We start from the raw sequence: 14,642 nt of genomic DNA on the forward strand, positions 1-14,642 counted from the left end.
TAGTTTGAAGAGTATTAAGTCCTTAATGAGCTAAGTATTTGGTTACCTAGGACAGCTGTGTGGGTTGCTGCTGTGTGAATGCCCCTAATTACTACTGTGCATATCATGGAAGGATCCTAAAAATTGTACAGAATTTCAAAATGAGTGAAACTTCTGAAGTGATTCCAAGTTTTGAAGAGATGATTCCAAGTATATTCACACAAGATGACAAAGAGTAATGGGAATTCTTGAAACATCCTCCTGAATAGCCTCCAATGTTGAGGAATGGAATAGCAGAGCTAGTGGTCAACAAAGAAATAGAGGCAACTGGCTGCAAGACAAAAGACTATTTAGAGATAGGGATAACAGACGAGGATGGCCAAGTGACAATCGATGGAATCAGTGGCATGGATGATCATGGGGTAACAACTACCCACAGCAGAGACCAGAGCCTTACTATCAACAACAGTGCAGGACAGTATGGTCACACCAACACTCTCCATACAGTTACTACTGACAGATGTCAGCTGTTTTTAACAAAAGAACATTGATTTTGACAACGTGCTAAATGTTGGTCTTCTTTTTGTCATAGCTTTTCATTCTATTTTAAAGAATGAGTTGTAAATTATTTAGAAATTGAGACTCGAAAAAAATTATTTTTCTAGGGGTAAAATGATTGATGTAATAAATCTACCAAGTGTGAATTACATAGCTTGACATTAGATTGAATACAGTTTTCTTTATGATTTCATAGTGTTTGAGTTTGATTTGTTTTCTTATTTGGCCTCTATGAGTTCCGTGTATGTCATGGAAATAAAAGTTTTTAATTAGAAAAAAAAATGTCCTGATAAAACAGGGCCAGAGGAAAGGGGAGGAGGTCCTCCCCATTCTGTGGACATGGAAAGGGGCTGGGAGAAGCTGAGGGAGGGCGAGTGGGATTGGGAGGGAATAAGGGAGGAGGATACAGCTGGGATACAGAGTTAATAAAATGTAACTAATAATAATAAACAATATAAAAAAAGTCCTTAACCAACATTTCCTTATTCACAAAGTAAAACACTAAATTATCTTTTAATATTATATTAAATAGCATTCATCTGAATTATTAATTTGGGGTACCCCTTTAAGTAACCAAAGCAAATTCCTTGGCAGGAAATTGAGGGTTGGAGAAGATATGGAATTTGCCTAATATTACACACAATCCAAAAGATGCAAAATCAAGATTCTAATCCTGTACCTGAATTGTGGATTTGTTCATCATCCACAGCCTCCTACATCTAGAAAAATATGCTTGTCAGAAAATGCTACTGAAAACATACTCCTCATTAGGTTTCTGGGTGTGAATAAGGACATTAGCATGTGGATGGCATGCAAATGAGTCCATTCCAGTCTAAAAGCAGTATCAAGGTGCTTAAGAACACACAAGCCTACAGTATCATCTTGATTGTGTGAATTTGCCAACACTGGTTCCTTAGAGGTCATTTTTGCTAACATACAGCCTGGCCTATATGCTCCCCAGACCACACACCAGCCTAGTTAGTTGTCTGACTCTGCTCACTATTACTATACATAACCAAGAGTTGTGTTGATAAAGCTGATTTAGATAGGGTTAGTATTACAATGATGAAACCTCATGAACAAGGCAACAAATAGAAGAAAGCATTTAACTGAGGGCTTGCTCAGAGTTTCAGAGGGTTATTCCATGGCCATCATGGCCAGAGCATGGTGGGAGGCAGGCAGGAAAGGTTGCTAAGAATGTGATCTGATCCACAGTCAGCAGGCCAAGAGAGACACTCTGGGTATGAAAGTGGGTTTTTGAAACTGCAAAACCCACTCCAAAGGGCACATCTCTTCCAACAAGGCCACACCTCTCCTCAAATTCACACCTCCTAATCCTTCATACACAGTCCACCAAGTGTAAAACAAGACAATTCAAACATATGAGCCTACTGGGGAGGGGGCTATCTCATTCAAAACACTCAAATTCTTTTATATTTTCCGTGAAATTATTGTGACGGCTCCTGGTTGGCTTGGCAGACACTCAAGGTCTTCTTGTGGTTCTCTCATTTAAAAATACTTTCTTTGTTGGAATCAGTAAGCAGGCATCTCTACTGCCAGCTCCAAGGAACCTGACAAACTGGTTATCAGGCATTAGGGAAGCCACGGAGAAGAACACCCGTTGATCACCCAGAACCACCTGGGCATGCTCTGGGTCAACTTATAAGAAACTGGCAGAGCCCCTTCCCTCTCTCTTTCTCTTTTGCCCCATCTCTCTGCGTGTTACCCCTTTTCCCTTCCCCCAATAAACCTCACACTTGGAACCGTTCTCGAGGTATGATTTGTGAACCCGCACTGTAACCTTCACAGCCACACATTTCCTAATATTCCTCATGCCCATAGTTTGTCTTGGAGATTGATATCCTCCTAGCAGTAATCATTATATCTTTTGATTATAACTGAACTGAGTCTATTGTCTTGTCCCAAGAATCAGAAACTCCATAATATTGTTATGTAGAGTAGGGCCCACTGAGCATCTTCCATGCAATGTCTCAGAATAAAAATTATCTTTAAATTTCATACTAGTAAGGTCTCTAATGAAACTTGGAAGCTAGAAATTACCCCATAAGAAATGTATGACTTAACATATTACTTTCTTTGAATTGGCCTCCCGAGTTCACTTTCATATTCAATCACAATTTTTTAATATTTTTTTTTCCTGAGCTAATAAGGTAGAAATCAGATAGGATACTATTTTGTAAGCCAGGCTGGCCTCAAACATGCATTCTCCTGCTCAACTTCTCAAAAGATGGGGTTACAGGTATGCAACTTTATGTCATACTAAAAAACAAAACTACCTTGTAAAGTATATAAGTCTATGTGTTTGGAAAAGTGTGTTGCTATATATCCAAAACTGTATTCAATATATAAGTCATAGGAGCTGTCCCAGGATGGCGACAACCAGCACACACTGTATCTGAGGTTCAAAGGTTGCAAAACTTCATCCTTTGCCCGGAGGGGCAGCTAAAATGAGAACATCCACATTGAGGCTTCCTGGGAGAGAGGAGACAACTCGTGAGCTGGGCCAGTTTGGATCCATGAGTTCATGGATGTCTCCAGGGACTGAAAGTGGTGAATATTCAACACCAATGCACTTTCCTTTGCCCCAAGAACAGGTTCAGAGGAGGCAGGCCTCCTTGCTCAGCTGAAGCCTCAGTGGGTGCCCCAAGCACGATGATCTTTCATGCTCAGTGACTGAAACACTGAAATGGCACAGGCAGGCCTCCCAGGGCTGCAGCTGCAGCAGGATGGCAGCTAGATCAAGCGGAACCTCCGTGTTCTGGCACTCCATGACTGAAACAGCACAGATGGTCCTCCCAGAGGTGTGGCTCTGGCAGGGCAGCTGATACTCCAAGCATGAACCTCTGTGCTTGGTGACTGAGACTGCAGAGGCAGCTACCCCAAGTACAGGCCTCCCTGCTCGAAGACAAAAGTGTGGACACCAATGAGCCTATGGATCTTCTACACTCTCATTTGCCCCTGCAGACCCAAATCTGAGAGTAGAGAACAGGGGGATCCTCTGTGAACCTTTAAGTGAGTGCTTGCAGAACCCCAGATCCAGGGTCTCTCTATGATAGCAGCCAGACATCTGATCCCTCCCACACAGACACCAACTATGGGTAACATAGGGATCCTTGAGAGAGCATTCTAAACACTGAAGCCCCTGTTCCATGGGTCTACCAGTGGCATCCATGCAAACCAGTAAAATCAGAAAAGTCCCAATCACAAAACATCCAAGAAATCAAGGATGTAGTGAAAAGACAAATTTTTGTGTTTTTTTTTATTTATTAGAATTTACTTACTTTGTATTCCCCCATAAACCTCTCTCTACTCTCCTCCCAGTCCACCATCGCTCCCCCTTCTCCATGCATGCCCCTCCCCAAGTCTTCTGATAGGGATAGTCTTCCTCTTCTTCCTTCTGATCCTAGTTTATCAGGTCTCATCAGGTATGGCTGCATTGTCTTCCTCTGTGGCCTGGTAAAGCTGCTCCCCCAACAGGGAGAGGTTATCAAAGAGCAGAACAATCAGTTCCTTTTAGAGGCAGTCCCTCTTCCCCATTAACATGGAATCCACTTGGACACTGAACTGCCATGGGCTACATCTGTGCAGGCGTTCTAGGTTATCTCCATCATTGGTCCTTGGTTGGAGTATCAAGCTCAGAAAAGACCTCTGTGCCCAGATTATTTGGTTTTGTTGCTCTCCTTGTAGAGAACCTGTCCTCTCCAGGAGCTACTATTTCTTCCTTCCTTCATAATATTCCCTGCATTCTACCCAAAGGTTGGCCATAAGTCTCAGCATCTGCTTTGATAACCTGCAGGGTAGAGACTTTCAGAGGCCCTCTGTGGTAAGCTCTTGTCCTATTCCCTGGTTTTCTCCTTCTTCTGATGTCCATCCTCTTTGCCTTTCTTAATGGGTATTGAGCATGTTAGCCGGCGTCCTCTTTCTTGATTACTTTCTTTGTGTGTACAGATTTTAGTACACATTATTATATTATATGTCTAATATCCACTTATGAGTGAGTATATACCCTGTGTGTCTTTCTGCTTCTGGGATACCTCACTCAGGAAAAGACAAAATTTAAGAATAATAGGAATATACAAAAAATAAGTACAGGAAATATTTTCAAGAAAATCATAGAAGAAAAATTTTCCAGCTTAAAGAATGAGATGTACATTATCATGCAAGAGACAAACAGAACACCAAATAGACTAGATCAGAAAAGGAACTCTTCATGTCACATCATAGTCAAAACACTAAATCTACAGAACAAACAAAAAATACTATAATCAGCAAGGGGAAAAGGCCAAGTAACATGTAAAGGTACACCTATCAGAATCATACCAGACTTCTTAACAGAAACTATGAAAGTCAGAAGGGCCTGGGCAGATGTCATCCAGACTCTAAGAGACCCCAGATACCAACCCAGACTACTATACACGGCAAAGATATTAATCATCATAGGTGAAGAAAAGAAAATATTCTATGACAAAACTAAACTTAAACACTATCTACACAGCAACCCAGCCCTACAGAAGATACCTGAAGGAAACCTCCAATCCAATGAAATCAACTACACCCAAGAAATCGCAGGATATAGATAACTTCACAACAAAAAATTAAAAGGAAAAAAGCCTTGAAACACAGTAACACCACCAACTCCACAATAAAAAAAAAAAAAACTAACACTATTTGGTCACTGTTATCTATCAACATTAACAGCTTCAACTGTCCAATAAAATGACACAAACTAACAGAATGGTTGCTGAAACAGGATCCAACATTCTGCTGCACTCAAGAAACACACCTCTGCAACAAAAATAAACATCTCAGAGTAAAGGGCTGGAAAAATGTTTTTTCAACCAAGTGGACCCATTGACCAAGCTGGGGTAGCTACCTTAGTATCTAATAAAGTAGAATTTCAACCAAAATTTATCAAAAAATATGAGGAGAGGCACTTCATTCTCATCAAAGGAAAAAATCCACCAGGAGGATATCAAAATCATGAACATCTATGCCCCAAATACAAGAGCACATGCATTTGTAAATGAAACATTATTAAAGCTTAAATCACACATTGATCCCAACACCCTAATAGTGGGTGACTCCACTATCCAACACTCCACTCTCGCCAAGGGAGAGATCATCTAGACAGAAGCTAAATGGGGAAATAATGACACTTACAGACGTCCTAACTTAAATAGACCTAAAAGAAGTCTACAAAACTTTGTACACAAACTCAAAAGACTATACATCTTTTGATCGCCTCATAGAACCCTCGCAAAAATTGAGCATATAGTCAGCACAAAGTAAGCATCAAGAGATACAAGAAGGTCGAAATAATCCCTCGTATATTATCAGACCACCACGGCTTAAAACTAGAACTCAATAACAGTAGAAATAAGAAAAAGCCTATATACACCTGGAAATTGAACAACTCTCTACTCAATGATAGCTTGGTCAAGGAAGAAATGAAAAAAAGAAATTAGAGACTGACTTCCTAATATTGAGTGAAAATGAAGGCAAAACATATCCAAACTTATGGGACACAAAGAAAGCAGTGCTAAGAGGAAAATCCATAGCAATAATGCCTCCAAAAAGAAGTTTGAGATATCTCATATAAGCAACTTAACCAAACAACTAAAACCTCTAGGTAAAAGAAGAAGCAGACAAACCAAAGAGGAGTAGACAATTGGAAATAGTCAAACTAGCACCTGAAATCATTGCGTTAGAAACAAAGAAACCAATTCAAAGAATCAATGAAACCAAGAGCAGGTTCTTTGAGAAAATCAACAAGATAGACAAACCCTTAGTCAAACTAACTAAAAGGGCAGAGAGAAACTATACAAATCAGCAAAATCAGAAATGAAAAAGGGGATATAATTACAGACACTGAGGAAATCCAAACAATCATTAGGTTTTACTTCAAAAGCCTATATGCCAGAAAATTTGAAAATTAAATGAACAATTTTCTTGAGAGATTCCACTTACCAAAATTAAATCAAGATCAGGGAAATAGATGAAATAGTCCTACATCCCCCAAGGAAATAGAAACACTCATCAAAAGTCTCCCATGCCAAAAAAAAAAAAAAGACAGTTTCAGACCTGAATTCTACCACATGTTCAAAGAAGAGCTAACTCAAATTCTCTTCAAACTATTCCATACAATAAAAAAGAAGGAACATTACCAAACTCATTCTATGAAGCCACAATCACTTGATATCTAAACCACACAAACACCCAACAAAGAAACAGAACTTCAGATCTCTCTCTCTCTCTTATGAACATTGATGCAAAAATACTCAATAAAATACTTGCAAACCAAATCCAAGAACATATAAAAGATATCATCCACAATGACCAATAGGCTTCAACCCAGGCATACAGGGTGGTTCAGTATATAGAAATCAGTCAATGTAATCCACCATATAAACAAACTGAAAGAGAAAAACCAGATAATCTACTTCTTAGATGACAAAAAAGCATTTGAGAAATCTCAAATGCAACACCCATTCATGTTTAAAACTTGGAGAGATCAGGGATACAAGGCACATACATAAATATGATAAAGACAGTATAGAGCAAGCCTATAGCCAACATCAAACTAAATGGAGAGACACTTAAATCAATCTAACTGAAATCACAGACAAGGCAAGGCTGCTGACTCTCTCTGCATCTCTTCAAGATAGTACTTGAAGTTCTATCGAGAACAATAAGACAAATAAAAGAGTTCAAGAGGATAAAAATCAGAAAGGAAGAATTCAAAATATTACTATTTGCATATAATATGATAGTGTACATTGTTGATGCAAAAAATTCAACAATAAGGATAGGAGTTTCACAAGGACCAAATCTATCTGAGCACAGGGGTCTTTTCTGAGACTGACATTCCACCAAGGACCATGTATGCATATAACCTAGAACCTCTGCTCTGGTGTAGCCTGTGGTAGCTCAATAACCAATTGTTTTTCCATAGTAAGGGGAACAGGGACTATTTCTGACAGGAACTCAATGGAAGGCTCTTTGACCTCCCCATTCCCCAAGGTAGGAGCAGTACTGCTAGGCCACAGAGGAGAACTTTGTAACCAGTCCTGAAGATACCTGATAAAACAGGGTCAGATAAAAAAGGAGGAGGTCCTGCCTGCTACACCCACTCCAGTGTTGCCAGTGTAGCATATCAATAGATGTGCTACAGGGCAGGAGATATGCTTTCTTCGGAAATTAGCTCTCTGGAGGTCAATTGCTGCCCCCCCCCAACCACCTAAGTTAAAAAGACGTATTCTAGGGTCTCTATGCTTTTTCAGTCGCAGTTGTGGGGCTGGATTAATGAGTTTTTTGATCTTTCTCTATGATTCCTGAAACAGCACAATTAACTATTCAAGGAAACATATTTTTGATAGATTACTAAAAGCTTTAACAAGAATAGAATGGAAGAAAAGTAATTTTAAGAGAAGTAATGAATTAGATTTAGTATTAAAAGCATTATAAGAATAGTGAAAAAATAATGGGCTCCTTTTTAGGAAAAAATAGCATGAGAAGTACAGCTGGCTCCAGCTTGCCCCCTTCAGTGTCTTGTTTCTAGGGAGGATCGTAAATCTTTAGCAAGACATATGGGAAGATGGTTAACAAAGAGAAAGATTTTGGCAGGCATCTAGCTTAGCTCCTGACTTTCCTCTTCATTGGTTAGCAATAATGAAACTGCAGTTTGAGGTTTTTTTCCTTTGTTTGCTTTGATCAAAAAGTTCTCAGGCCAAGATTTCTTGTGGGCACTGCTTTATGTTTAGCTACATTTTTGAGTTAAAATGTAAACCTTGTATTCTTGGTAAAAATCTAAGTGTTCTGGGAAGTATGCCAACTTTAAGGTATTTCCCTATGTAATTACTATAAAATTATTAGCTAACTTCAGTAAAATTGCAGCAATAGAATCACTCTCCACTGTGGTCTCTGACTGTCATTCGCCTGAAACTGTGCCTTCCTGATATCCAAACCTCTGATTTTCCCGTGGATGCAGGGAGCCCGACTGGGCTGGTCCGTGGCACCTCCCCAATCAGTGGACTTGGAAAGGGGCAGGGAGGAGATGAGGGAGGGAGAATGGGATTGGGAGGGAATGAGGGAGCATTCCTCAGTCTCTGGGATACAGAGTTAATAAAATATAACGAATAATAAAAAAACAAATAAATACATAAATAAATGGAAAAAGTTCAACCATAGAACCCTTTAGCTGATAAGCACTTTCAGCAAACTGCGTAAAAAAATAACTAAAAAAAAAAAAAAAATCAGTAGCCCTCCTGTATACAAAAGGCAAAAGGGCTGAAAAAGAAATTAGGGACACTACACCTTTCTCAATAGCCACAAATAACAAAAAGTACGTTGGTGTGACTCTAACCAAGCAAGTGAAAGATGTTTGAAAAAGAACTTCAAGTCTCTGAAGAAAGAAATAGAAGAGGATATCAGAAGATGGTAAGATCTCTCATGCTCATGGATTAGTAGTATTAACATAATGAAAATGGCCATCCTGCCAAAAGCAAATTACACATTCACTGCAATTCTCATTGAAATACCAACACAATTCCCTACGGAAGTTGAAAGAAAAAAAAATCTCAACTTCATATGGAAAAACAAAAACCCAAAATTGATTTTAAAATCCTGTACAACAATAGATTCTGAGGAGGTATCACCATCTCTGATCTCTCGCAGTTCTGCAGAACAATAATAATAATAAAAATCTCTATGTTACTGGCAAAGTAACAGAATGATAGATCCATAGAATCAAAAAGAAAATCCAGGAATAAACCCATACACCAAAAGATACTGATTTTTGACAAAGATGCAAAAACCACAAAATGGAAAAAAAAAATCTTCAACAAATGATGCTGGTCTAACTGGATGTCTACATGTAGAAAAATGCAAATAGAGACAACCTGCACAAAATTAAAGTCCAAGCGGATCAAAGACCTCAACATAAAAACAGACACACTAAATCTGTTAGAAAAAAGAAGTGGGGAAGTGCATGGAACTCATTGGCAAGAGACAACTTTTTGAACAGAACACCAACAGCACAGGCTCTAAGATCAACAATATGTAAATGGGACCTCATGAAACTGAAAAGCTTCTGTAAAGCAAAGGACACTGTCATCAAAACAAAGGGATAACCTACAGGCTGGGAAAGGTATTCAACAAACCTATATCTGGCACGGGGCTAATATCCAGGACATGTAAAGAACTCAAGAAGTTAAAAAGCAATAAATTGAGTAATTTATTTAATTTAAATTTGGGGTTTAAAATTTAAAAATGGGGTACAGAGCAGAACAGAATTCTCTATAGAAGAATATCAAATGGCAGAGAAACACCTAAAGAAATGCTCAGTGTCCTTGGTCATCAGGGAAATGCAAATAAAATTGACCCTGAGATTTCATCTTATAAACTAAAGAATGGCTAAGAACAAAAACTCAAGTGACAATACCTGCTGGAGAGGGTGTGGAGAAAGGGAAATCCTCCACCACTGCTCCTGGGAATGTAAACTTATACAACTACTTTGGAAATCATTCTGGCACTTTGTCAGACAATTAGGAACAGTGCTTCCTCAAGAACCAGTTTTACCACTGCTAGGAATATATCCAAAATACGCTCAAGAACACAACAAGGACAATTGCTCAACCATGTTCATAGCAGCTTTATTTGTAATAGGTAGAATCTGGAAACAACCCAGATGTCCATCAACTGAGGAAAAGATCATTTTGAGTGAGGTATCCCAGAAGCAGAAAGACATGTATGATGTATACTCACTCATAAGTGTATATTAGACTTACAATATAACATAAACATACTAAAATCTGTACACCTATAGAAGCTAAGCAAGAAGAAGGACCCAAGGTAAGATGATGGATCTTCATTCAGAATGGCAAACAATACAGTCATCTGAAGTGGGAGAAAACAGGGAACAGGAAAGGAGCCTACAACAGAAGACTTCTGAAAGGCTCTGTCCAGAAGGGTATCAAAACATATCCTGAGATTCATAGTCAAACTTTGAGAGGAGTGCAGGGAATCTTATGAAAGAAAGGAGATAGTAAGACCAGAAAGGGACAGGAACTCCACAAAGAGAAAAACAAAGCCAAAATTCTGGGCACAGGGTACTTTTCTGAGACTGATCCTCCAACCAAGGTCCATGCACAGAGATAACCTAAAACCCCTGCACAGATGTAACCCCTGGCAGCTCAGTCTGCAAGTGGGTTAACTAGTAAGGGGAACAGGGGCTGTCTCTAACATAAACACAGTGGCTGGCTCTTTGATCACCTTCCCCTAATGGGGGAACAGTCTTATCAGACAACAGAGTAAGACAAAGCAGCCAGTCCTGATGAGACCTGATTAGTTAGGGTCAGATGGAAGGGGAGGAGGTCCAACCCTATCAGTAGACTGAGGGAAGGGCATGGGAGGAGGAGAAGAAAGGAGAGTGCGATTTGGAGGAGACGAAGAGGAAGAAAACAGCTGGGATACAAAGCTAATCAGTTATAATAAATAAATGAAAATCAGATGCATATTTGCAGTAGACACAGACATACAGACCAAAGCATACAACATGAGAAGTTGCCCAGAGTTTCTCATCTTTCTGTATGCTGATAATGCAATACGGATCTTTCAAATTTATATGGCATTCTATAATTGCAGCATTAAACTATTTATTATATGAAAAGAAAATTGAGACACTCAAAAGAAACCAAAAGTTGGTTCTTTGAGGAAATCAACAAGATAGACAAACCCTTAGCCAAACTAACTAAAAGGCAAGAGAAACTATACAAATCAACAAAATAAGAAAAAAAGCAGGCCAGAATGACAGACACTGAAAAAATTCAACTTGTTAGGTCTCACTTCAAAACTCAATACACCATAAAATTTGAAAATCTAATGAAATGGACGATTTTCTAATTAGATAATTTACCAAGGCTTGAGGATTCTCAATCTAAACTAATAATCTCAGGATGATGTATTCTTTGTAAATGATTTTAAACTCTATCCTATTTTATACAGATTCATCATAGCCTGAAGGCATAACAAAGAGATATCTAAAGTCAGCATGACACCATAAACTTCACTGATGCTTCTTGCTTGTATGGTATCATCTCAGTGCAAAACCACAACTTCTAAATCTCTTAAATTAGCTTCTCCTTTTTATCTATGCACACCAGTGTTGTCAAAAATATGGAATAAAGAAGGCCACCTCTTAATTAATTTTCTACTGAAGGTTGCATCAGTTAGTTATGCATAGCAGATCTCAGGCAGAAGGGGGAAGTGTGCAGGCCCAGGGCTGTTTGTGGTGCAGGCAGCTGGTGAGACTCTCAAGGAGGTTTGTGTTGGGGGCTGAAGCACTGTGGGAGGAGAGCTACTATACTGCTGACAGTAATAAACTGCCAGGTCTTCAGCCTGCACACTGCTAATGCTGAGAGTGAAATCTGTCCCAGATCCACTGCCTGTGAAGCGATCAGGGACCCCAGTGTATCGATTGGACGCATCATAGATTAGCAGTTTAAGAGGTTGCCCTGGTTTCTGCTGGTACCAAGCTACATAACCACCCACACTCTGACTGGACTTGCAGCTTAGGGTGATTCTCTCTCCAACAGATGTGGACATGAATTCAGGAGACTGGGTCATCACAATGTTCCCTTCAGCACCTGTAACCATAAATACACAATTAGTGTACACATATACACACAAAGATTTCCTGATAAAAATGTTAGGATCAAAAATCCATTTTCTATTAGCATTGCCTGCATACAATTGGTTTCCTATAGTAAATAGATTTTTTGTTTTTTCTACAAATGTATTATTTTGATGATATTCTAATACTCTAATACTCTTTAATGTCTTACCAGACAACCAGAGGAGCAGGAATATGAAGACCTGGGTGTGTGACTCCATCTTGGTTGCCCAGGCTGTCTGATGCTTTTCAGTTCTCACTGCAAAGGCCTGGTTTATAAATTATGGGCAGCTGGGCTGTCTTGTAGGGACCTATGCAAAACAGTCATCAAATAAGAAAGTAAATCGCCATGGTACTGGGTTGTTAGAGAATCCAAACTAAATCTACAGACAAAAATATCATCAAAGCGAGTAACTAATCACTGAGGAAAAAAAAGTCAACATAGAAACTCAAGGACCAACTTAGAGCTCACAATCTGCAAATATCGAGATGAAAATCTTCCATTAAAATCAAAAAATATTTAAAGCAAGTGAGATTAATAGAAATAATACCGAAAATCTTTTATTAAAATTCTGAGGAAACAATAAATATCCTGATCAACAACAACAGAAACAGGTGAAGCAGAAAGAAGAAGGGAAAAAAGAAGGGGAAAGTAGAATGGTTAGGTGAGAGAAAGGAAAGAATTGAGAGAAGGAAAGGGAAATCTATATTAGAGAGGAATAGGAAATGTGGAGAGGAAAGTAAGGTTGAGCAGATAAAGGAAATACATATTAAAACAGAAAGGTTTGGGAATAGAGTCAAAACAGTAGTTATGAGCATTTCATCTCTTTTTTATTTTATTTATTTTTTATTTTTTTCTTTATTAATTACACTTTATTCACTTTGTATCCCCACCGTGGTTCCCTCTCTCCTCCTGTCCCAATCCCTCCCTTCCTCCACCCTCTGCATGCATGACCCTCCCCAAGTCCACTGATAGGGAAGGACTTCTTTTCCTTCCTTCTGATCCTAGTCAATTAGGTCTCATCAGGAGTGGCTGCAGTGTCTTCTTCTGTGGCCTGGTAATGTTGCTTCCCCCTCAGGGCCCGGGTGCATCAATTAGTCATGCATAGCAGATCTCAGGCAGAAGGGGGAAGTGTGCAGGCCCAGGGCTGTGTGTGGTGCCCTATAGATCAGCAGTTTAGGAGGCTGCCCTGGTTTCTGCTGGTACCAAGCTACCCAACCACCCACACTCTGACTAGACTTGCAGCTTAGGGTGATTCTCTCTCCAACAGATGTGGACATGAATTCAGGAGACTGGGTCATCACAATGTTTCCCTCAGCACCTGCAACCAGAAATACACAATGAGTATACACAGAAGGAGTTCCTGATACAAATGTTGGCACCCAAAATGCCTTTTCTAATGGCATTGCCTGCATACAATTGGTTTCCTATAGTAAGCAGCTGTTTTTTTCTACAAACGCACTATATTGGTGATATTCTAATATCTTCAGCCAAAAATGTCATCAAAGTGAGTAACCAATCACTGGGGGGAAAAGTCAACATTGAAGCTCAAGGACCAACTTAGAGATCTCAGTCTGAAAGTATTGAGATGCACCCATGACAGGCTTCCATTAAAAATAAAAAACATTTAAGTAAAGTGAGTTTAATAGAAATATACTAGAAAAACTTTGATTACAATCCTGAGGAAACAATAAATATCTTAATTGACAACAGCAGAAAGAAACAGGAGAAGCAGAAAGAAGAAGGGAAAAAAGAAGGGGAAAGTAGAAGAGTAGTTGAGAGAAAGGAAAGAAAAGAGAGGATGGAGAGGAGAGGGAAATCTGGATTGGAGAGGAACTGGAAATGTCAAGAGGAAAAAAAATTTGAGCAGCTAAAGGAAATACATATTAAAACAGAAAGGTTTGTGAATAGAGTCAGATCAGCAGTTATGAGCATTTCAACTCTTATAAAACACTCATGTTTGATTCCAATGAATTGTTGACGATTCTCAGTCATCTATAATTCCAGTTATAGCACACACAAGGTACGCATACATACATACATACATACATACATACATACATACATACATATCTAAATAGATACACAGATTTTGAGATGTGAGCCCTGAGCTTCTGCTCCAGCTAAAACAAGATCTGCCACCTTCTGCCTTCACTCTGCTATCACGGATTCTAGTCCTCTGAAAGCCCCAATAAACATTTTCTTAAAAAGTGGCTTTTGTAATTTTTTTTAATTAAATTTTTATTTTTTTACATTAATTATATTTTATTTGCTTTGTATCCCAGCTGTAGCCCCTTGCTCATTCCCTCCCAATCCCACTCTCCCTCTCTCCTTCATCTTTTCCCATGCCCCTCTAAGTCCATCAATAGGGGAGGTCCACTTCCCCTTCCATCTGATCCTGGCTAATCAGGTCTC

General features: G+C 39.1%; 1 gene segment (V, D, J or C); it reads right to left on the reverse strand.

Moving 5' to 3' along the window:
* Nucleotides 1–329: 329 nt before the first annotated feature.
* On the reverse strand, nt 330–12,465 carry LOC129675156 (immunoglobulin kappa variable 4-1-like). The segment is given in 3 exon segments: nt 330–506; nt 11,899–12,200; nt 12,399–12,465. Coding segments are annotated over 3 exon segments (528 nt in total).
* Between the last annotated feature and the right edge of the window lie 2,177 nt (nt 12,466–14,642).

This window comes from Psammomys obesus, unplaced genomic scaffold (assembly GCF_907164565.1).
Source record: "Psammomys obesus unplaced genomic scaffold, mPsaObe1.curated_primary_1811, whole genome shotgun sequence".
Lineage (NCBI taxonomy): Eukaryota > Metazoa > Chordata > Mammalia > Rodentia > Muridae > Psammomys > Psammomys obesus.